The sequence below is a fragment of the Vulpes lagopus genome, chromosome 5 (assembly GCF_018345385.1).
Source record: "Vulpes lagopus strain Blue_001 chromosome 5, ASM1834538v1, whole genome shotgun sequence".
Classification (NCBI taxonomy): domain Eukaryota; kingdom Metazoa; phylum Chordata; class Mammalia; order Carnivora; family Canidae; genus Vulpes; species Vulpes lagopus.
The window spans coordinates 133,097,013-133,121,211 of NC_054828.1; the positions used below are offsets into that span (position 1 = coordinate 133,097,013).

At 64.7% G+C, this 24,199-nt stretch overlaps 1 protein-coding gene across 1 annotated transcript in view; it reads right to left on the reverse strand.

Annotated features, from left to right (window-relative positions):
• The window catches only part of SNTG2 (syntrophin gamma 2), a gene marked incomplete at its 5' end in the record, with an annotated part of 125,754 nt that overhangs the window by 49,005 nt on the left and 52,550 nt on the right, over positions 1–24,199 (reverse strand). Inside the window, 4 exons of the mRNA XM_041757031.1 lie at positions 11,712–11,803; positions 16,510–16,597; positions 19,999–20,040; positions 20,130–20,173. Of these exons, the coding sequence (XP_041612965.1) occupies positions 11,712–11,803; positions 16,510–16,597; positions 19,999–20,040; positions 20,130–20,173 (266 nt within the window). The remainder of the gene's footprint in view (positions 1–11,711; positions 11,804–16,509; positions 16,598–19,998; positions 20,041–20,129; positions 20,174–24,199) is intronic.

The following is a 24,199-nucleotide window of genomic DNA, read 5'->3' on the forward strand; positions in this document are numbered from 1 at the left end:
GGATAAACACACTGAGCATAACGTACTGTACATAGAGGAGGAACGGATGCTGAGTTACGGGGCCAGCGACACGTAAATGTCTATTCCCCACAAACACGTCCTTTAATGAGCTGCTGTTTAACCATCGCAGCCCCGGCTCCGACCCGGCTACATATTTTTGCTGCTCGCTGCTCGGGGCCGGGAGGTCACCCGCGACGCTCCCTCTCCGAATCTCTAGTAGAGTTACCGTTGCCGCCTCTGGGCCCCCAGGAAGGGTGACGTGTGCGGCAGGTGGTGGCTGCGGCACAGACGCGACAGCCTGTCCCCGAGATCGGCCCCACACCCGCCCAGCACCCGCGTGCACTCCACTCCCCGCAGCTCGTCTGTCATGGACGTCGGGCTTGTGGGCCGGGCTTATCTCCGTGACATTACAGATGCCACCTTGGGGCGCACACACGTCGCTGCTGTTTACATTTGTTTAGGGTCTGGCAGCGTGGGGAAGGGACCCGCGTGACGTCCGGGGGAGCGGCCCGGCTCCCGCACACCCTGTGCCTCGCGCGGTCGGGCGGCCGCCGTCACCCCCAGAACGGAGAAGTCTCCCAGCCCACGCCCGCTGCCAGGCTGACTTCAGACCACGGTATCTTTCAGGGAAGAAAGGCAGCAACACCTACTGAAGACACACCGGCCTATTACCCGGGCAGGTTTCCTTCACGCCTCTGGCTTCCCGTCATTCAAACAAGGATCCACACCCACGAGGTGGTGGAAAGTGGGGAGCACGGGCCTGATGACGCCTCGCAGCCCGGCTGGTGCCAGGTGCCTCCTCTGGGAATAATGCACGGGTGCTGGGCTGGGGGGGGGCTGTAGGGGCTGTGGGGGCTGTGGGGGGCATGTGGAGGGTTGTGGGGGGCTGTGGGGGCATGTGGAGGGGTGTGGGGGGCATGTGAGGGCTGTGGGGGGCTGTGGGGGGCTGTGGGGGCTGTGGGGGCTGTGGGGGGCTGTGGGGGCTGTGGGGGGCTATGGGGGCGTGTGGAGGGTTGTGGGGGGCATGTGGGAGTTGTAGGGCTGTGGGGGCCATGTGGGTGGCAGGTAGGGGCTGTGGGGGCATGTGAGGGCTGTGGGGGGCATGTGGGGGCTGTGGGGGCATGTGGGGACATGTAGGGGCTGTGGGGGGTTGGAGGGCTGGGGGGCTGGCAGCAGGTACGTGCCCCCATGGCAGCCCCCCCCCCAGCTCCCAGGAGACTGGGTGATCAGTCAGAGAGCAGCCCCCCACAGCCCAGGCCGTGCCCCTGCCCACAGACGCAGGGAGGGAGCGGGGCCGGGCCTCGGGCTCCAGGGGCGCACGCAGTCCCCCCACCCCCTGCAGGCCCCCCTGTCCAGGTGCGGCTCAGAGCACGTGGCAGAGCATCCTGCGGAGACGGGCCGTTCTTTGCAGATCAACACTTTCCCGGGAAACAGTGTTAAACACGGGACACGCAGGACGTCACGGAGAACTTGCCGGAATCTTGCTGGTATCTTGGGACCACCTTGGGGGAGAACAGCTCCCACATGCACCATCCACGGGGCCCCGGGCACGTCTACTGGCAAAGTGGGGCTTCCCTGAAGCTCATGCAGCTGCACCTTTGAGCTGCAGCGTCTGGTCCAGGGAGGCGCCGAGGGAGGAACCGCATCGCTCCCCGGGGCACAGACGCTGGGCTGCCAGCTGTGAGCCTGCGTCCACGGTCCCGGGCTCGGCATCCACGGCAGGCTCATGGGGCGCTGGTCTGTCCTCCAGCTCCCAGGGACCCAGGAGGGGCCTTCGCGGGCACCTGCCGCAGCCGGGGCCAGGACAGGTGCACCTGCTGGGCCTCTGTCCTCGGGAGCGCAGGGCGTGGGCCGTAAGCGGCTCGACAGGAGGGCCGGGCACGTCGCGGGGGCACTTCGTGGGCATCCTCAGCTTCATCTCTTCCAGCGCGGCTCTCCCGGCCGTTCCCGTCCTCGAGCACCGCCCGTCCCCGCTGAGCGTCCCTGCAGAGTGTCCCTGCCAGCCCGGGGCACCTGCCGCAGGAGCCGGCGGCGAGCCCACCACGGCTGCGGGGGAACCGGCCGCACACGAGCCTCCGGGGCCCGGTCCCAGCAAACGCAGCAGCTTCTCTCGAGCCGCGTCCACTGGGTCCACAAAGGGGTGACGGTTTGATCAAGTGTGTTTCCCCCTAAAATAATATTTCTCGTGTGTTTTCTCTCCAAGGAGCAACTTTCAAAGGCTCAAGTAGCCATCAAATATTAATTATTATTGAGGGAAAATGTTCATTCTGATCTTTTTCTGCAGCTAAATTCAGACCTACGTCTCGGGGACGAACAGCAAGTGCCGCACAGCACGGTCTTGGCGTTTCGTAGGAGACACGTAAAAAATTTTTCTATTTAAATTTGGCATATTTTGAGTGGAAACGTTTAGTCTGATATTCTAAAATATAAATATTAATTTTGTGAAGACAACCAGGTAAATTACTCACATGCTGTAAGTCTTCAAATATCAGAGCAATACAATTATTAAAAGCAAACGAACTTTCCGGACAATAGATTGTTGCCATATGCTGCAAACTGAAATCATTATCCTCATGACAAGATTAAAAATGTCTTACAAAAAAAAAAAAGCAAAAAAAATGTCTTACAAAACATGAATAATGGAGAGAAAACGGGACCTGACTCTTCCTCGACTCCCCATGGCGTCTGGAAGCCAGCGGGGCTCGGCCGTTACCAATCTAAGATAAGGATCAATGAGACACTGAAGCACGTGATGAAAAGGACAGGGGCGAGGGACAAATGTCATTTTTAGAGAAATACGGCATTGCTGGGTAGGCTCGGGGCTTCCAAGGGGGCCCAAGCCCCAGCAAGACCCTAACCAACGCAGCACTGCCCCGAGGTGGCAAAGCCTCGTCCCACAGCAGCTGGTCACCCGCAGCTGGCAAAGTGGGGCTTCCCTGAAGCTTCCCTGCTTCGCCGGGAGGTGACACGAAGAAAGTGCATGAGAGACAGTCGCTCCTCGTGTACAAGAGGACGAGCCGACATTCTGCGACTTAGTAACAACGAGGAAAACCAAACCCAACTCGAAAAGGGGTCCATGAGCGGCCCCTCTGCGCGGCTCCACCCCGCGTCCAGCATCCGCCCCCGATGGCCGTGCGAGCCCTAACCCCGGCGGTCCCCACTGACACCGCGGGAGGGCTGGTCCCCCCGGCGAGCCCTGGCTTCCCGAGACCCGGCTTCCTGGCTCCCGAGCGGGGCTGTGGGGTCGGCCCGCGTCCCCAGGCGGTCCCGGTTACCCAAGGCAGAGCCCCGGAGCCAGACGGTGCACCCGGGTTCCGATGCAAGCACGCGGCAGCCGCGTTTCCACGGTCAACGACTTCACCTCTTGGCGCCAGGTTTTACCTGCTTCTGCACAAGGAGGTGGTGACGTAAGCGCTCGGCGTGCAGGGGATGGCGGCCGTGGGACACCTGCTCTGCCCACCGCGGTCCTTGCCGCCAGCGTCGCCATCCCCGTCACGTGGGTCCTTGCGTCCAGGGAACCGCGTCCCCTGCGCTCTCCCCTCTACGCTGGCCCCAGACACACGGCCGGGGCCTGTGCACGACTGTGCTCCCACGGTGCACAGTCATTAAAACATCCTGGTAACATTCACCGTGAGGCGCCGCCGGCTCTCGTCCCGCGCCGCGTGGGCGCCGCTTCAGCATCGCCCTGGGCCCGGGCGGTCGGCTGGCGCGGGTCTTCCTGAAGCACTCGCCACGCGCGCTCGGCACACGGCCTGCCCTAAGCTCTGGGTGCGGGGGCGCTGGGCCGAGGACGACACCCCGGGCGGCGCTCCAGGAGTACCGCGCCCGGCGCCCGGCGAGGTCGCCCCGGGAGCCCACGGCCACAGCCGCCCGGCGGCCCGTGTTCCCCGCACCCGCTGCAGGATCCCCCATGCGAGGACTCGCGAGACCCCCGGCTCGGGCTGCTCCACGAGGGCCCGGCGCGCGGCTTCTGGGGCGGCTTCAGTCCAGCTCCGGGGACACCCGCCCGAGCAACGCGTTTATTTTTATCCAGTTCCTGGCGCAGGGCAGGGCAGGCAGCTGTTCACCGTCGGCCAAAGCAGCCTCCGTTTTACGGTGATTGAGTCGTCGACTTATCGGTCTGCCGCGTCTTTTCTCCTCCCCGCAGCTGCACCAGAGTCGTCACGTCCTGCTCGGCACACACCAGCGCCTAACCTAGGTCCGTGTGTCACATGTGACGTAAGGAGGCAAAGCGACTCGGGCACGGCGGCCGGGGCTCCCGCGGGCCCTCCCCACGCGCCAGCAGCCTGCGTTCGGCGGAGCGTGTGGCTTCCGTGAGCGCGAGGAGCCCACTCTGGGGGCCCCTCGAAGAAGAACGCAAGGCGGAGGCACCCACGAGGGCAGCCCCCGGGGAACCAAGGCCGCTACGGAGCCCCCCCCCGACGAACCCCCCCGCGCCGAGCCCAGAGCCGCGGTCACGCGCCGCCAGCCCTGCTCGGGCCGCGAAGACACGGCCAGCGCCCTGCGGCCTCACGGGACCACGGACCCCAAGCCCCCCGTTCCTTGGTCGTTCTTCTCTTGCGCCCGCTTACCTCCAATTCTGGTTGTTACGACTTATTTTCAGGATGTTTGTTTAAACAGAAAAAGATTTCCCGGGCATCCGGGTGGCTCCGCGGTTTAGCGCCGCCTTCCGCCCAGGGCGTGCCCCCGGGGTCCCGGGATCGAGTCCCGTGTCGGGCTCCCTGCAGGGAGCCTGCTTCTCCCTCTGCCTGTGTCTCTGCCTCTCTTTGAGTCTCTCTTGAATAAATAAATAAAATCTTAAAAAAAAAGAGATTTCCTTGCTTCTGACACTGTTTGATCTAAACAGGCTATGCCGGCGGCCAGTGACTCCAGTCTGGTTTCACTCCTGCCGCCTATTGTTCTCCCGAATTTTACTGGGATGTGATTGACACATGACGCTGTGCCGGCGTAAGGTGGACCCAGGAGGACTTTATTTGTTTCAGGTCTGCTCTGCCGATGCGAGCTGTAGGGACCCGCGGTCTCCGCGTGCGGCAGGTACGCAGCAGAGCACTGCTGACCCGGGGGCCGTGCAGCGAGCCCGTCCCCAGGACTGAAATATAAACGGGGTCAGACGCTGGGTCAGACGACGGCTCTCCGACGCCCCTGAGGACCCCCCACTGGCCTCACGGGTCTGCACCCCGACCAGCAGCTCCCGAGCCCCCCTTCTCTGCGTCCCCCAACAGCTGCTGCTTGATTCCAGCCACTGACGGGTGAGGTGGCGTCTCCCTGACCACGCGGCACGTTGAGCATCTCCCCACGTGTTGTCGGCCCCCGTGTGCCTTCTGTGGAGACGCATCTATTTGGCTCCTCTACCAGATTTTTAATCAAACTAATGTTTTTTCCCCCTTGAGCTATATGTGTTCTTCGTAAATTCTGACTATTAACCCCTTACAGCTCACATGCTTTCTCCTTCTCGCTGGCGGTTTCCTCCGTGTGCAGAAGACTCCGTGGGGGGGGGGGCAGAGGGGCGATCTCCAGCTGACTCCGTGCTGAGCTCACAGCTTCATGCGGGGACTCGATCTCAAGACCCTGAGACCATGACCTGAGCCGACATCAAGAGTCAGACGCTCAACCGACTCCACCACCCGGACGTCCCCATGCGGGGTTAGTTCCACTTGTTTGTTTTTCCTTTTGTTGTCTTTGCATTTGGGGTTTGGAGTCAAACCTCAAAAAATCATCACCAAGAGCAATACCAAGGCGCTCACACCCTACATTTTCTTCTAAGAGGCTTAAGGTTTGGGGCCTTAGATTGAAGCCTTTCATCCATTTGAGCTATTTCTGTGCACGCTGCAAGAGCGTGGTCCCCGTTCACTCGTCTGCAAGCTGCTGGCCGGTTTTCCCAGCATCGTTATTGAAGAGAATCTTTTCCACGTTGCATATTCTTGGCTCCTTTGCAATAAACCGACTGAACATATAAGCCAAGGTTTACTTCTGGACTCTCTACGTCACCCTACTGATCTGTGTGTCTGTTTTTTTTTTTTTTTTTTTTTTTTTTTACTTAAAAGATTTTATTTATTCATGAGAGACACAGAGAGAGGCAGAGACACAGGCAGAGGGAGAAGCAGGCTCCATGTGGGGAGCCCGATGCACGACTCGATCCCGGGACCCGGGGTCACGTCCCCCAGGTCTGTGTCGTTCACACTACGCTCCGCAGCCCAGGGCTCTGCTCCTTCAGCTGCGGGCACTTCACACCGACGACGTTTCTGTAGCTCCGCGTACATATTTCTGTCTTTAATCTCCAGCTGCCCTTCCCAGGCCACCTTAATCTCTCTTCCTGAAACGTGCTCCTTGGAAATTCTGTCGGTGGAAGTCGGCTGGTGACAGCCTCTCAGCTTCTCTTCGTGTCGCCAAGTCTCCATCTCTACCTTGTCCCGGAGAGACGGCCTTGGAGGAGCAGGACGGATCAACGGTACGTCCGTCCCCATCGCTCTGACACGTTACCGGACGGTTCTCCGTCTTCCTGTTACCATCGGGAAACCTGCTGTCAATGAAACTGTCAGTTTTCGTAAGTGATCTGTGTTTTCTCTCGTGGGTTTCAAGATTGATTTCTTTTTGGGCAACAAAGGTGAGAGCATGTGATTCCATCTGAAATTCAAAAGACTCAGGCAACATTAACCTATGTGGACCGAGGTCAAGGTAGCGATGACCTTTCCTTGCGGGGCGGGGGGGGGGGGGGGACTCGGAGTCTGTGATGTCCGACAGGTGTAATGGAATTTCCTGAGCTGCCGCTTCCGAGCTGCACACTTCCCTGTATGCGCCTCCTGCTTTAATCAAACAAATATTCATTCATTCATTCATTCATTCATTCATTCATTATCTCCGCCTGGGAGCCCATCTGTTCTCTCACGGAAACTCTTCCTTCATTGTCTCTGTATTTATTTACTATTCGTTAAGCTGCTTACTGGTTTAATTATTTTATTATTCTGCTCTTTTTTTTTGGAAATATGGACCAATTTTTACCTGTTCTCTCATAATTTCTATAAAATTTTGTTTTATGTATTCATATATTTTTCCTCTATGTTTCTTGAATCATTTCGTTCTTTGCAATAACCCCAGTTTTCTAAAGCTTTTTTTTTTTTTTTTTTTTGAAATTTGAGACTTGGAAAATCAGGTATTTGCTATCAGGTTTCTTTTCCTTAATTGCAGCTCCTTATTCCTTTCTGGTAAGGTTTCCTCACGAGGGGCAGGACTCAGACCAGCGTTACTCTGCATCCACCGGTGCAGCCGGAGGCGGGCAAGCATCTGGTCGCTCGGGGTCCGGGGGGTCAGGTGCGCGCCCGAGAACCCGAGTGGGAGCACAGGGCGGAAGCACCAGGTCCCGCTCAGGACCTCGGAGACCTTCCTGGGCAGGAAAGCGTCAAGGTGCGTGCTGTGGCCTCCCTGACGCCCAGGTGAGCACTGCCCGGTACCAAGGGGCCAGCGGGCTCGCAGGGGAGCGGGAGGTCACGGGGAAGTGGAGAAACGAATTCTGCAATTTTCAACCTAAATAGATGAGGGCAACGCGCCCGAGACCTTGTTGTGGTGAATATATTTATCCCGGGAGGATTTCTGATAGGGAGACAGCAAAGACGAAGTCAGAACTGTAAACCGCGGGAGGCACACGCAGCTGCGGGGAGGGAGCACGAGAGCCGACCTCGGGCCGCGGGGGGCGGGGGGTCACGTCTGGGGGCCGAGGGCGCTAAACACACAGAGAAGCTGTCAAGGCCACACGGGGACGCGCCCAGCAACCGCGGACGGGAGTGCGGGTCCCGCGAGGCCGGGCCACCTCCGCCCGAGAGGCTCCAGACGCAGCGGGGTCAGTGGGGTCCGTCGTGGGGCCGGAAGCCCAGCCCCGAGGGATCCTGAGGTCACAGCCCTGCTCTGAGCAGACTCCGTCCCCCGCTCGGCCGGCCCCGGGCCCGGGAGAGGGAAAGGGATCCGAGCAATCCTGAAAACGGCGCCACATCCTGAGCCTGAGGATGATTCCGACTCCTCTTTCCAGGAAACACAGCGCAGGGCGGAGTCTGTTCCTTCTGAGACCCCAGATACCGCGATTCCCGCACGATCTCTGCCGTTGGACACAACCCGCTGCTGAGCACGTGGACGAGGAGGCCCCACGGCTCCGAACCTACAACTAGCCGCCGCCGGATCATTCGTGGGATTATTGTTTCCATCCTGAAAACCGGGTGGGCGGTCTTTAAAAAGTTCATAGCACCCGGAGTCTTGATATCTTTTAAAAAATGACTAGTTTTTGACTCTGAGATTCAGATTCTCTGTGACGTGTTTTGAACAACTCGGACGTTTTGTCTGAAGGTGGACTGTCCGGCGAGTTCGAGAGCATTTATAAGCTGAGTCCCTCGTCCCCCTGCCGTGGTAAGGGTGAGGAGGACGGCCGAGGACACGCACCCACAGCACCCGCCCGTCACCGTGCCCACAACGGCGAGAGCTTCATGTGCTCGGAGCCCAAGAACACGGACGGCCTGAGGCCGTGAGCAGGTGCCGGGGGCCGCGGGAGGGCCTCCCCGCCCCGTGTGCTCCTTTCCCGAGTGTGCCCCCCGCCCCCGCAGGCCGTGTCCCCTTTCCCGAGTGACTGCTGGCGTGTCCCACGCCGTGCACATACTCTCTCCTTTAGGAGGAATCACATTATCGCGACGGTTTTAAAGAAAACAGCCCTCAGCAGACGGTTCAACCAGGACGCGGGACAGAGCTGGACATCCCAGGAACCGGCCTAGGAGACGCTCGGGCAGCAAAGGGAACCGTGGAGAGGCGAGGCCCCGCCACAGAGGGGCCCTGGGCAGGCGGTCAGAGCCCCGTGTGGGGCTGGTGGGAGGCCCGCGAGGGTGCACGGAGGATGGAGACCGAGGACGCACACTCAGGGAGCACGAGGTGCATGAGGTGCCGAAGACAAGGAATCCGGTCACCGGGCTGGAAGCTGCCCCGGGAGACACCCCTGCACCCGCAGCCACACGGAGAGAGCCTCCCGGCGTCGACGCCAGAAACCACAGACACGGAAACACGCCCACGTTTAGAGACAGTCGCTCGTTGTCAAACAGCTGGATGCAGACTTGCCGCCCACAGGCCGCGGCTTCCAGCAGAGTCGGAGAGGAGACGGGACGCCGATTCCGTGAGAGCATCAGGCACGGCAGGTCGGGGTAGAGGACGGGCGGCCGTTAACCTCCCCACGTAGAGCGACGTCTGCGGGGCGAGGGGCCTCAGCGGGGGCAGCGGGGGCGGCAGAGTCACCGGGTCCCGCGTCCTCCTGGAAGGGGCTCGAGTCGCTGTGGGTCTCTAAGCCGTTAACAAAGCAGCCCCAGTGCACAGCCTCAAGGGCAGGCTCTAAAGGAATGGAGAGCAAGTATCCACATTTCAAACGTGCAGAGGACAATTTTAGAAGAAAGACGCATGAAAAATTTAACCAAAATAATTTAAAATCAAGAAGAAGATGATGTAGCAAAATGGGACCAATAAAACCTCAAAGCCCGCGATCGGGGACAAAAGCCAGAGCACAGGTCAGCCATGCCCACACCCCGACGAGGCGTCAGACTGCGCCGCGAGAAGCAAGAGCACCCAAGGGTGCAAACGGAGAGAAAGGACTACGGGGTCAGCATGAGAAGAAACGTCTGGTGTGCGGACCCGTGGAGCCAAGAGGTGGGAGGATGAGCAATCTGTTGTCAGGATTCAAAAAGGATAAACATTAACCCTACGGAAAAATATTAAAGAAGCCCTAAGGTTGTTCCAGCAACAGGAAAGAGGACGTGCCCTGTCGGCCTAAACTTCGTGTGGTCACAAGAACGATCCCCAGACTCCCGCGGAACCGACCGGAGCTTTTAAAAATTCACACGAAAACGGGGGAGAGAGAGGATGGGAGCCACAGAGGGGAGGACGAACTACAGACACGTAGGGATTAAGAGCGGAACCGGCTTAGGGACGCGGACGGCGCACACCGGGGTCAGCGGTGAACCCGCCGTCAGGACACGTGCCCGAGGATGCAGGTGGCACCACGGTCCCCGAGGAAACAGGTCACCAGTGGTTCCCAAAAAACTGAATCTGATCCCCACTTTTCCCACGTTTTACAAAAACAAATCCCCGATTGCTCTGGAGACCCGAAGGGGAAAGCAAACGGGAAGTATTTAGAGGCAAATACAAGTAAATCTCTTTTACGGGCAAAGGCACGAGAAGCTTCCCCAAGTCCACGAGATGGAGACGCGGGTGCGTTCAGCGACGCTGAAATCAACGGCTATTTACAGAAAAACTGGGCAAGGACAACGAAAACGCTAGCTGTGAACGGGGGATCGGCGACCGGAGCCCAGGGTATCGGCTCCCAGCATCCGCGGAATCCCGGCGGGTCGAGAGGAAGACACGGGCAGCCTCGAGTCTATGCACAAGCGCGTGGCCAGAGCTTCACCGAACAGGCAAAGGCGAGCGCGGAGGAGAAAGCACACGGCCCCGCGCTGGCGGCGGGGACGGAAACAAATCCTCGCGACGCACCCGTATTTGCAAACATTAAACCCAAAAGGTCCGTAGCGGCGCGAAGCCGCGGGCCACGGGGACTCCCGGGTGCACACGCACCTGCTCGCCTCCGCACACGCGGCGCCGCTGCTTCGGGAGCCCGGCCCCGGTGTCTGCAGCAGGGGCCTGGCGGGGGTGGCCGCAGCCGTACTTCAGCACCGAGTGACGGAAAACCCAGAGAACAAGCTGCGTGTTCGCTGCTGATCAATAATCGATAAATAAACAGCAGCACATCCACAGAATGAGATGCCGTGTCGCAGCCGGCAGACACAGGACACCCGGCCCCTACACGACACGCGTGGGCCCTAAAAACAGCCCCGTAACTAGAGGCGCAAACCGAGCAGCCCCTAACAGAGTGATGTTTTACAAGCCTGAGAATAAAACAAAACGGCCTATTTTCAGGGACGTCCACACTCCGATGGCGCGATCCTTGCCCGAGGGGAGGGCAGCTCCGGACTCAGGGCGCCGTTCATTTCTGGGCGCGCCAGGGAACGGTACGGGGCCTGGCACCCATATTACTGACGTGGGCTCCTGGGCTCTGGTTTTTGGTATTTTAGTGTTTTGCTTCAAAGCTCACAAAGACGCTAACGCAATTTTTAAATATCAAGAGCCACGTTAAGAGATTAAAATGAAAACGGTGCAATTTTAGGAACGTGTCCTCAGGCCCTCCCCGCAGGCCCAGCGGCCGCGCGTCTGAGGAGAGCAGCCGCTCTGCTCCCCAGACCAGCTTGAGGCCGCTCACGGGATCCGGGATCCGGGTCTGCGTGCCCTGGAGGGAGGCTGTGGGGCCGCAGGCGCCGCGGGGAGCGGGGAGGGGTCTGGGCCTGCGGGAGGCAGCGCTGCGGGGGCCCAGCGTCGGGTGGGGAGGAGACGTGGGGCAGGAGGACGCCCTCCGCCTGCACGGGGCGTCCTACTGGCTCGGGGCCCCTGCCGAGGGCGAGTGAAGCCCGTGCTGCGCCCTCTCAAGGGAGCCTGGACGCGCCCTAAGGCCCGGGGCAGCAGCTGGGGGGGCGGAGGCTCACGGCCCATGGGGCTGGCTTGGGGTTGGCCTCGGAGCACGGCCTCACGGGGGCCGAGCATCACACCCGATGTCCGCGCGGTGCAGGGGCGGCCTCCACCCCGCCCCGTGCACCCTCCTCGGTCCCCGCGAGCCCCGGGGCGTGTGGGTGAGGAGCTGCGCTTACTGTGCTGCTGGGGTCGCCGCTGAGGTGCAGGCCGCTGTCAAACAGGGGGGAGCAGGCCCCGCTGCCGTGGTCGTCGGCCGGCCCCGGGGACCCTGGAAACAAGCAGAGACGGTCACTCAGAGGAGCGCAGGCGCCGACCCCGGCCCGGGGCGCGTGAGGTTCCCGCAGCCCCGCGCCGACTCCCAGACAGGCGGTGCCTCCAACGCCCGCCCTCCCGGCCCTGCCCCGCGGCGTCCCCTCCGTCTGGCCTGTCCACTCCGGCCTGGGGACCTCCGCGCCCGTACTTCCCGCCACTAGGGTCGTGTCGGCTAACGTAGACGCTAGTCCTGACTTTCTGTCCTTAATTTTCGAATTACTGATTTGTTTGACGTTTTCTGCTGATCCTGCCACGGCAACTCGCGTTGGCGGAGGACCCACGACGAATCAGGTAGGTCTTCGATGCGCAGAAACCCCGTGACCGGCCGGGAGCAGAGGTCGGGGGCCGGGAACGCCTGCACCTCACCGCGGTCAGCAGGTAACCGCTGGGCCCTACGGGCTCCTCCGCCGCGCGCCCATCGCCCTGTGCACGGAGACGGCGCCGCCGGGGAGCCTGGACACGGTGCATCCCATCGGGCGCAGACACCAAGCTGCCCGCGGGGAAGCTCAACGGGCCCTACAGATTCGTGAGGGGGTGGAGAGTGGGGGATGGGGGGCGGGGCGGGGGAGGAGGGGACCCCAAGCAGGATCCACACCCCGTGCAGAGCCAGCACGGGCTCCACCTCATGACCCCGAGATCGCGACCTGAGCTGAAACCAGGGTCAGAAGCTTCCCCGACTGAGCCCCCCGGACGCCCCGACACGTCCGTTTCTCCTGCCCCTTGTGTCCTGGCCACGCTGCGCCCGAACCTGCCCGCCCACGGCTTTGGGGTCCCTGCCCCTGCAGGGCCGCGGCGTGAGGTGGCCCCGGGCAGGGACAGAAAGGGCCCCTGCACCAGTCACACCATCATCAACGTCCCCGTAACTTCCCGGGAACCAGGCTAGAAGCCCCGCGAGTGTTTTATTTGCTTCCTCAAAATACGAGGCTCTGCCCCAGGCGCTCCACCCAGCGCCGTCGCTCCACAGAGCAAGGAAATCAGCCGGGTTCGAGCCCGTCCCAGTCCACGCGGCTCGGGCGCTCGGGGCGCTCGGGGCTCAGGCTCAGGCTCAGGCTCAGAGCACCCGCTCTGGGAAGGACGCGCCCGGCTCTGAACGGCTCAGCGAGACGAAGATGAAGCCACAGACCTTCACGCAACAGCGAATTTTCCAGGGAAAGGAGAAAGCTTTCCTGCCGTTCCCCACACGCGAGGACGGCTTCAAACAGAGGCGGTTCTCCCACGACCCCCCCGACGTCTTCCGGCACCACCTGAGCACCTGTGGCCCCATCTTGGTGGTGAGGCCACGTGAAGACGAGAACTGACCACGTGAGACCCCTGCCACGAGCACGAGCACCCAGGTTTGTCCCACGGGGACCTCTGTGCACCCTGCACCAACCCGGGTCCTGGCCTGGGGCCGTCCGGGTGCCTGTCGGGGGACGGGGGGGGGGTACCGAGGACGCAGAGCTGCAGGATGTGTCACAGCCGACCGCCTGTGACCACGCATGTCCTGGGAGTGTCCCCCCGGCAAGGACCTGCAGGAAGGGGAGCACGAGCCTGAGGCCCCGGAACCGATCGGCACCGTCTGGGACACACGAACTCGAGACGCCCTCGAGCTTCACCCATTTCCTGGGATCAAAACCAAGGTCCGGTGACGCCACGTGTGCAGCCCCTCCCGGCCACCGGGCTTGCTCCCCGCAGACGGAAGCTGAGCGCTGGGGCACGCGGAGCTGCAGCCACACCGGCCACCCCCTCCCCCGCCCCTGGGCACCCTTCTCCGCCCACGTGGGACGCCGCGTTCCTGCATTTACAGTGACCCGCGCAGCCCGAGAGCTGGGGAGACGCGCACGGTCCTCCTCTGCTCCCCCAGGGGTGCTCGCTGGCGTCGGGCGACCCCACTGGCCCAGTCCCTGACTGCACGGCGCTGCCCCAGGACGGCACAGGGCGCCCCTCAGCGTCTCCACGTGGGCTCTCATCTGGCTCCCTGGGGGCTGGGGAGGAGTCAACGCCCCCTAAGTCCCGTATCCTCCACGATGGCCAAGGACGGCGCCGCAGCCGAGGGACACGGGGTCGGGGGGTCCAGGCACGGTCCCTGCTGCGGCACGGAGGAGCTCCCGCCAGCGATGACCCGGTTGCAGGGCAGGGAGGGGGGCGAGGCAAGGGCGAGCCTGCCCTGGCGCCGCGGCCTGAGTGTGGGAGGTGCCCCGTGTCCCCGCGCTCAGGGCACCAGAGTTTCCTAAGGAACCAAACCACAGCGGGAGGGACGTTTCCTGAACGAGCAGAATCAGCGTCCCTGCGGCCGAGGGAGCCTGGGGGCAGGTCCATGTACAGACGTGGGGACCCGGGTGTCCGGCCGACGTCACCTTGCAGGGCCGGCAGGACGAGGCCGCTGACGGCCGGTGGTGACGCCTCTCTCAACAGCGCAGGCCCCTGCCCTCCGGCCGGCAGCTCACAGTCCCCCGACGTCCCCGGCCGGGGACACGCCCGTCAGGCCTGCGGTGGCTCCGGGTCAGGCCCCTGCCGCCAGCCTCCAGCGCGGAGCATCCCTCCCCACCTGCCTCAGGTGCCTGTGGGACAGACGCCGGGGTCGGGGGCTGGCGGAGGGGCGGGCACACAGGCCACGAGGGCACCGCCGTCCACGTCCACGATGCCACACACGGGACGTCCATGTGCACGGCCGATACTCGGGGCCTTTCTGCTCTTCTGGAAAGACCCGGGACGCCCTGGTGCCCTCGCTCACGGAGCCTGAGGCCGGAGCCCGGGCGGCGGGAGGGCGGAGTCCATTGTGCAACGAGCGTCTCAGAGCCACGTCGCTGTACGACATCCCGGGACTCAGGAGGACGAGGACCGACGCTTCCCCAGCCGTTGTGCTGTCGGGGGAGGAAGACGTCCCCACGTCATGTGCCCCAGCTTCCGCGGCGCTTTCACCTGCCCACGCGAGTCCCTGTGCTTCACCCGAACGTCGCCTCCGTCGTGACCAGACGGGGTGTCCCCGAGGTGCATAGGTTGAAGCCAAGTCCCCGGACGCGCAGGCGCTGGTGCTGCGGGGGGCGGGGAGGTCACCTTGCAAAAGGCGCCAAGGACATGACGAGCCGGATCCTCGCCCGACCCCAGCCTGCGGGACCTACGGCCTCCAGGACGTGACACGCTGTGGCGCGGTCACCGCAGCCCAGAGGACCAGCCGCCTGCCGCCTCCCCGAGAGCTGCCGGACGCGCCCACGCGCCTCTCCCGGTCCCCAGCACCCGGCGCAGCTGCCAGGGCAGGGCTCCTGTGGTGCCTGCGTGCCCGAGGGTCGTCCCCTCCCGGGGGCTGGCAGGCAGGCGGCTGGGGCAGGACGGCCACCCGGGGAGGGCCGCGGCGCTCTGACCCTCTGTCCTCTCCCGCCCCCTCCCGCTGCCCTGGGCCCCGTCTCAGCCCCGTGGCCCACGCTCTGACCCCAGTGCCCCCGGGGCTCGCGCCCAGTGCCCCAACCACGACGCACCGTCCCGCAGGAAGGGGGGACGCAGCCTCTCCCCGCCCGTGTGCAGCAGCGGGAGGAAGCTCAGCTTCCCAAGAACAGAGGCCGGGGGTGCCGTCGCCCCGTTGGGGTCTGGTGGGGACACGCGGCCCGAAGCTGGTCCGCTCTGGTCCTCAGGGAGGGAAGCACAGAGCCTCAGGCCTTCGACCACCGTCAAATGTGGACCCTCCTCCTGCCGCAGATGCCCCGAGCGCGGAGGCTGAGCCCCGGATGGCAGGGGACGGGGCGCGGGGGGGCTCCACGGCAGAGGATGGGGTGTGGGGTGTGGGGCTCCATGGAGGAGGGGGTGCCGGGGGGGGGCTCCACGGTGGGGGACGGGGTTTGGGGCAGGGGACAGGGTTCAGGGTGGGGGGTCTCCACGGTGGGGATGGGGTGCTGGGGCGGGGGCTCCATGGGGGACGGGGTGGGGGGGGTGGGGAGCTCCATGGTGGGAGACAGGATATGGGGTGGGGGGCTCCATGGCAGGGATGCGGGTAGGGGGATGGGAGGCTCCACGGCAGGGGAGCCGCAGGAGGGAGAGACCAAACATACGGGGTGGCCCTGGGCTGATCCGCACGCTCACTGGGGGGGAGACCTGACCGCGAGGGGATGTGACGTGACTGCGAGGGGACGAGCACGGCTACGGCCCCGTGAGCACGAAGGTGCCCAGCGCCCGGCCCGGCTGCAAAGACAGGACCCGACCCCGCTCCGCCCCAGGGGGTGACCTTACACCTGCTGTGAGGACACGGTGGCCACGTAGTCGGTAAAGGTCACGGCGACCCCGACATTAACACGTTCTCCTAGACGTGTGACTCGCCACCTGCCACCGGGTCAGGGCTCAGTTGCGAGAACAAAACCCCCGAGTGAGCGCAGGGCAGGCTCCGCCCAGTGTAGACTCACCATCATCCCCTGTTCCGTGGTATAAACTCCTCCAGCCGACCCGGATATTTTACCTGCAAACGTGTTTCTCTGCAGGTGTGGTGGGGGGGGAGGTGACTATGCCCAGCGAGCTGACCTGTCGGGGCCTCACAGGACGCCTGGGGATGCTGAGCACGCGGGGTCGCAGGTGCCCCCCCCCCCCCCGCAGAGCAGGAGCACGGCCCCGAGCCGCCCCATCGGGCAGCGTCGCCTGCGTGGACGTGTGGGGGGAGCAGGAAACCCCCAGGGCCCCGAAGGTCACGCGGCCCCTTACCTGACGGGAGGTTCAGAAACGACGGCGCGTCCCTGAGATACTCGACGGTGATGGTCACTTCGTCGCCGGCGCTTCGCAGCAGGTGCACCTGTCGACACAGGAACAGCGACTTGACCGTCACGAAAGGACGGGACACAGCTAAAAAGACAAGATCCCTACGCACCTGGCCTGCTTCCCCCGCTCCACGCGGGCGATGGCCCCGCGGCCCCAGGTACCCCAGGTACACGACCCCGCGCCAGCGGCCCACGGCCCCGTTCAGCGCAGACCAGCCTCCCACGCCCTCGAGGACGAGCACCCGAAGGTCAGGTCGGGCGAGGGTGGTTATCGGCTCAAATCGCCAGTTTTCAGACGTGGGGAGCCGGGAACCGAGACACGGCCACACGCACGAGCTTCGGGGTCTCCATAGGGTTTCACCCCAGAGACACAGGCGGGAGCCCCTTCTGCATGCCCCGCACTTCCCTGCTGGATGTCGGGTCACCCTCAGGGTTTGGGGGGATGGGGCGTCACGGCCCCCGGACCAGGGGGCACAGCGGGGCATCCCTACTGTCCGCACCGGCCTCTCCACGCGGACAGGACGCAGCAGGACCCGACGGCCGCCGGGACCCCTGGGATCCATCATGCACCTGTCGGGAGCGCAGGTCGCCGTCTGGCCCAAGCGACCCCCCGGCCCACAGCCCGCAGCAGCCCTCCTCTCTGGACGTGGGTGGGACGGCAGACGCTCGCCACCCCGAGGAGGGGACGGCCCCTGGAGCATCCGAGACCCGCTGAGCTCAGGGAGATTGGAGCCTGGAAAGTGAGCGTCCCCCGACGGCAGTCAGGTCACCGTGACCCGTCTCTGCGGGCGGACACGCGCCACCGGCCTGCTCACGCTCTTCCTGGCTCGAGACGCACGCCCCACGCACTCCACACCTGAGCCCATCGCACCTTCCATCGCTTGAGCCTTTCTGGGGACGAAATGTACTGGGAAGCGCTAACGCCTCCCGCCTTAGTAAAGGCCGACCGGGCCCCCGAGGATGGGGACCACAGCGTGTCCTGGGGCCGGTGTGCTGGGCGCCCGGCGACACCACATCGGGTTTGCCGAGTGACGGTGATGCCCGCGGCGCGGGGCCGGAGCAGCTGGGCGGCTCTTCCGGGGGACCGTCGCCCTCCACGTCCTGCGCCCCGGGGTGTTCCGGCCCCTCCTGGGGTCACGCAGGCTCTGCTTCGTCCTGCATCGTCTCCATCCCACTGCGACGTCCGTACGCGTGTTCGACAACATCCGTGAGCCCCGACTAAGGGCGTCCACGCTCACCGACGGCTCCAACCCTCTCCCGTCAGCCCAGCCCCTGCAACAACGGGCTCCAGCCTCGACGGCCCGGGAGCTGCAGCCTGCACACGCGGGGCTGCCCCTGCCCCTAAGGAGACTCGTAACTGTGCCCGTCGGCCTGCACCGCGCTCCTGGGGCGCCTGTGTCCTGTCCCCCCAGGGCTGCGGGCGGCTGCCCAGCTCACGCCCAGCTGTGTCCTCAGGTCCTGGGGACTCCAGCCTCATCCTTTGATGCAGCTTCAACGCGACTTTCCCGAGATCTCAACAAAAGCCACTGGAGCACCCAGGGGCTTAGCCAGCTGGGGGGCGGGGCTCCACCGCAGGGTCCTCCCCAGGGTCCTGAGGCCAGAGCCCAGGTCAGGGGCGAGTCGGGGACGCTGGGCCCCATGTCCGTGAGGCTGCACCCCGAGTTGGGGATGTTGGGCCCCGTGTCCGAGGCCGCGCCCATGTTCTCCTGCATCCTGCCCTCACGGGGCCGCCCCCCCCACACACCACAGCCCTGGGCACGGGGATGGGGGTGGCCTGGAAGGGGCAGGCCAGGCAGTGAGGGCGCAGGGTGACGACAGTATCCCCAGGACACATCCTGCCACGCCGACCTGCTCCAGCCTCGACGGCCCGGGAGCTGCGCCTGCACACGCGCCCCAGGCCTGGCCCCCGACCTGCGGGGCGGCCTCCTCCTCCTCCTGCCCACGAACACGGCTGTCGCGCTCGGCTGCTGACCTGGCCCCGATGCGGAACGTGGTGCGGAGTGTGCCGGAGAGGGGAGGGGTACGTGTCCCACACGTGTCACCTGGAAATAAGCAGACTTCTGTCCCCCCGCGGCAAGGAGCTCCTCTGAAGCTTGGGGCAGCACAGCCGGGCGGGTGGGGGGAACGAGTCGTCTTGGGGTGCTCAGCGCTCGGGCAGGGCTGACGTCCTCCCTTTTCCGGTGATTTACTCTGACGCGTGCCGGTGTGGACCGCGTGATCCATGAGACCTTCGCAGGTTTCACGTGTCTTGCAGGCGCTACGACTGCGACAAGGCGCACACACCCCACGACCTGACTGAGAAGCTCGCGGGGCCCGAGGATCGGAGCAGGCCTGTTTCCAAGGTGCCGAGCACTCGCGCGGGCGGGAGTTGGCAGGGGACGCTGCCTTCCCCGGCCTTGCCCGGGCCGGGGTCCCTCGGGGTCACGCGCCATCCGTCCCCCGAGAAAGCAAACCTGCGCAGAGGAACCCACCCGGCGCGCAGCTGGGCCATGACAGGTGGGGGTGCCCCAGCCGCGGGCACCGACACCCACACCGCGGTCCCTCGAGACCCACAAACGTTGCTCCCGGCCGCGAGCGCCTCCCCCACGCCTGGCGCGGATCGGGGGCCGAGCGTGGCCCCGAGGGAAGAGGAGGGGTGCACGCGAGCTCCTGGCGGGTGGGCAACAGCACGGGCTGCGAGCCGCGGTCCCGGAGCTCAGTGGGCCCCACTCGGGCGACCGTCGGGGAGCAGCTGTCACCCGCGCCGGGGGCTGAGGCTGGTTTTATGGAAAGTTGAACCCTGAGGAAGGGACACCTGCCGCCCCCTCGGGGCTGTCACAGGCTGAAATCACGCCTGTTCCCCGTGAGGGGCGGCGACGCCAGTGCCCCTGGACCAGGTGTTCTGGGCTCGCCCACCCCGGGCCACCCCTGCCCTGCCCTGGGCCCCCCCGGAGACCCCTTCACCCCCCACCCCAGTCACTTGAGATGCCCCGTGGTGCCACCCGGCCTGCCCCCGCCCCATGTGCACCAGGGCCCCTCGCATCCTCCCTGCGTCCTGCAGCCTGACCCGACTCAGAAGGACGGGGCCCCCGTCCCAGGTTGTCCACAGGTGTGGGCCCCACGAGCCGCCCTGCCTGCCCACGGGATGCACAGCGCCCAGAGCACACCCACCACGCCCGCACTCCCAGCGTGCAGCCCCCGGGTCGGTGCGGAGCAGCGCCAGCACCCCGCACGCCTCTGCAGGCCCGTCGCCGGCCAGCACGCCCCCCCGCACGGCCCGCACACGGCGCAGGGTGCAGCCAGGGGCCTCGGCGACGCGCCCGCTAGGCCCTCGGGCTTCTCTCCCCTTCTCAATCTCCGCGTCTACGACCCCAGTGAAACGTAATTTAGAGAGAAAAACACTGTAACCAAAGGACACGACAGGCAGAAACCAAGTTAGAAGACGAGGCACACTTACCACCTCTCCGTGGGTCGCACTTTCCACGTTAACACCGTTGACCTGAACAGACGACAAATGGAGAAGGTTGAGGATGACAAGCGATCACCGGAGCGTACACAGAGCCGAGGGCTGCGCTTCGGAGCACTGACCTGCAGGATGGCGTCTCCCACGAACAGCATCCCCGTCCGGTCGGCTGCAGGGTCGCAACAGCGGCACGGGGGTTAGCGGACGTGCAGGGACACCGTGCACTCGCCCGAGCTTAGGGTCACAGCAACTGGGGTGGCTCATGTGGGGGCACATGCATGTTCATGAGTGTGCACACACGTGTGCATGGGGACTGGGTGGGCGTGCATGCGAGGGTGGGTGACTGCGTGGGCACGTGTGTGCATGAGAGCACACAGGTGGGGCATGTGCATGCGTGGGTGTGTGCACGTGTATGTACGGCTGTGCGTGTGCGTGCATGAGTGTGGGTGCGTGTGCGTGCATGACTGTGGCTGGACATGCACAGGAATGTGTGTGCAGGAGGGCGCACATACGTGCATATGGGCAATGTGTGCACGTGAACACGTTTGTGTACCAGTATGCATGTGTGCACACCCGTGTGAACGTGTGTGCATGAGTGTGCATGTGACCACGTGTGTCCGGGTGTGTGCACGCCTGTGGCTGACCGCGTGCATGCAAGCTCGTGTGTGTCAGTGTGCGTGGGGCACGGCAGTGTGGGTGCACTAGGGCGTGCACGGGCGTGCGGGGGCCCTGAGGAGGCAAGATGGCAGCAGCGCAGCAGCAGCCGCGCCCGGCGAGCAGACAACCGAGGGGAAGACGTTGAGAGAGTTACTCCCCGACACGCGTGTGCCCACAACACGGAACGTGAATGTCATGTGCCCACAGACGTGCGCGTGCCCGCTCTTCCTCGGGAAGGACTCGGACTCCACACACACGCGTGTGGTTAAAGACACGGCGCAGAGGACACGACGGGGAGGCCCCGGGGAGCCCGAGCACAGCCGCCCGACACTACGGCGTGTGCACTTGCGCCCCGTGAGCTGGCTTCAGTCTTTAGTGTCCGGTTAAATACGGGGACTGGCGCGGTTCCCCCCGGCAGCCGGCCCCGGGCCCGCGCACGCCCGACGCTGCCGCTAGCGATGCCATCCCTGGTCTCCGACGAGCATCGCCCACGAGAAGGCAACACGGCCTTTAGTTAGCAACCGCCACGGTCCTGAGTTCAGGGAATCGACCCAGTTCTCGTCTACACGGACTCTGCCCAGGAAGCCCCCGAGCCGGGGCAGGAGCAGGACAGGCTGGCGTCAGGGGCTCCCTCTCCGTCAGGTGGAGCCGGCGCCAGGCAACACGGGGCTAACGGACGCTGGGCCTACGCGGGTGTTGTGGAGTCTCACGTGGTCAAGTCCACATCCGGCTCCGGCCTGACCCACGAGAGGTGCGGGCGGCGGGCGGCTGAGGCTCGGCGCAGGACACCTACTCTGTGGGCGCGCCGGGACCTCGGGAAACCCCAGAACACACGCGCCAGGGTCCTGCCCGGAGGCCGGCTGGGAACCAGGCGGGTTCACACGGGGCTCGGTCAGGTGGACGGGCTGAGGCAGGACGGGCCAGGGAGGGGGCCGGGCCCTACACGCACATGCACCCGCACTCCTGCACGCACATGCACAGCCATACACACACGTGCTCACAGCCACGCATGCACGTCCCCCACCTGCGTGCTCTCATGCACACGCGCGTCATGCACGCACGAGGACCTGCATCCCACTGCCAGGTGCGTCCTTCGGGGCCTCAGACCCTCCCACACTCCCAGCCCCGCCCGCCCCAGCTGAGCCCCGAGCTCCCGGCTCCGGCCGTGGGACCCGCCCCAGTCCTGGCTGAGGGGACAGCCTAGTAACTGGGCCACATTCTCACAGGGTCATCGACCGACGTCCCCGCTGCCCAGCACCTTGCAGCGCTCCCCCACGAAGCCCTCACCGGCTCGCACGGTCCATCCTGCTGCTGCCCCAGGACGCCGACCGAGGGAAAGCCCCAGATGGCGGCTCAGCGTGGTGCACCCCTGGAGGGAAGGGGGGACTGCCTGGCCCAGCGCCCCCGACAGGGGAACGGTCCTGACGCCCTGACGGCCTCTGCCGACCGCACGACCCAGCTGGGCCAGCCTCCCGCTCGTGTCCGATCTCCGTGTGTCGGCGAGATCACCCCACCCGTCGCGTCACGGCGAGGACAGTGAAGCCAACCAGGACCAACGACCTCCTCGATTCCCGTCGAGACTCCGGGGCCGTCTCCAAACGGGCATCCTACGCGCACCAGCCGCGAGGCCCTGGCGTCGTTTCCATCCTCGTACCGGAGCCGCCGCGAGAGCCCTCCCCACACCTGCAGGGGTACTTGGCCTTCCGCGGAGCTTACGTCTCGGTGGCTGCAGCACGTCCTGCACACGCTCACACGTAGGTGTGTCGAGGCACGCGGGTCTGTGATGACACACGGGCCCGGCCCGAGCACGGGCATCCACGTGTGCACGCGTCCAGGTACCGATCCCGCTCTTCCTCCAGGCCGAGGTCCCGCGCAGTCCCCGGGGGCCGGGCGTACGCAGCAGGGACGGTTGTCAGGGAGGGCGGTGGGGCCCCACGCGGCCGGGGCTGCGATCCTCACCACTTCCTCTGCCCCTTATATCCTACTCCTTCGTGTCATCGTTAGAAAAACAAAAGCCCACGAGTGTGCAGGCGCTTCCCGTACACGTTTTAGACATTTCTGCACAAGGTAAAGGTGGCGCCGGCCCAGATGCACGACCGTGAGGCGCTGAGGTCAACCGGAGACTCGAGGAACAAGTGCTCACCAGCTCGTTCGTCACCGCGAACCCGAGGCCTAACCGGGACGAGGCGCTGGAGTTTCCCGATTGAGCAGCACAATTTCACTGCGTCACGTCTAAGACTTTTTCCGCAGTCGGGTAACCACTGGTGGCTCCTCAACCGGTAACAAGTAAAGAGTCAGGCGGCGACGGCCACACGTTGCCGGAAATTTATGCACAAAATACAGTAAATTAGGAACAATTTCCGTGTGAACCTGGGACCTCGAAGAGTTTTCGCGCTCACTCCGCGACGCGGTCCCACAGCCGCCGCACCTGCCCTCCCGCCCGTCCCCGCGTCCCCGTGCGCCCCTGGCTCCCTGGCAGGACCGAGTGCACGCCCGGTGCAGACGCAAGCACACGGCCGGGGAAGGCAGCTACGAGCTCCTGCAACAGGGGAACTAGGGAGAAGCAGCGGAGGAGGCGAGGTGCAGCCAGAAAGGGCGAGGGCCCAGCAGGGACGTGACCGTCACCACGTGGGGAGCACGAGGAAGGGCGCAGCGCTGTGGCCCCTAAAGACGGAGCAGTCGAGGGCCTGGGTGGCTCAGTCAGCTGAGCTTCTGCCTTCGGCTCAGGACGCGCTGGAGCTCCGCGTGGGCTCCCCGCTAGTGGCAGGAGCTTCTCCCTCCCCCTGCCTGTGTGGCCTGGGGTCCACTTCCAGTTCAGGGGGTGACAGGCTGCTCGAAGGCCTCCTCCTCCTCGGATGAGCAGAGGGCCCTTCCCCTTCCCGGGGGTGGCCGCCCCGTGTCTCCGTGCCCTACGGGGCCGTCTCGCAGGTGTAACCGGAGCGGAAGCCCTGGCTGCTCGGGACGGCTCCGCGGAAGGATGGGCGAGCTGGACGCGGACGGCTGGACGTGTGCCGCGCTGAGGACAGGCCCCGCTCCTTGGGCCACCTCACGGCCCCACGCCGCCCCACCTGGACCTGAATCCACGACCTCCGTGATGCTCGTTCTCGGCCCCACCTCACGGGGACTTGGGAGTCGGCCCTGGGGCCGCAGACCATCTCTGTGCTGCACGTGACCCAGCGTCCCCACCGCACGACGAGGCTGCTGCATGTCCCCACTGATAGCCTCCCTCAAGGTCCACGGTTCACGCCCGGGCGCAGGGGGCGCCGGCTCATCCACGTCTCTCGTCACAGTACCATCGACAACCGACATTACGCCCTGTGTCCGTGCAGGCGCCCTGGCCTCCCCGTGCAACGCACACTCGGGAGGGCGCCGTCCGCGGGAGGACGAGCTAGTGCCTGGAGCTCTGCCCATGCCCGAGAGCGAACGGGCACGGCCTCACCCGGGGCACAGCCTCACCCGGGGCATAGCCTCACCTGGGGCACGGCCTCATGCGGGGCACGGCCTCACCCGGGGCACGGCCTCACCTGGGGCACAGCCT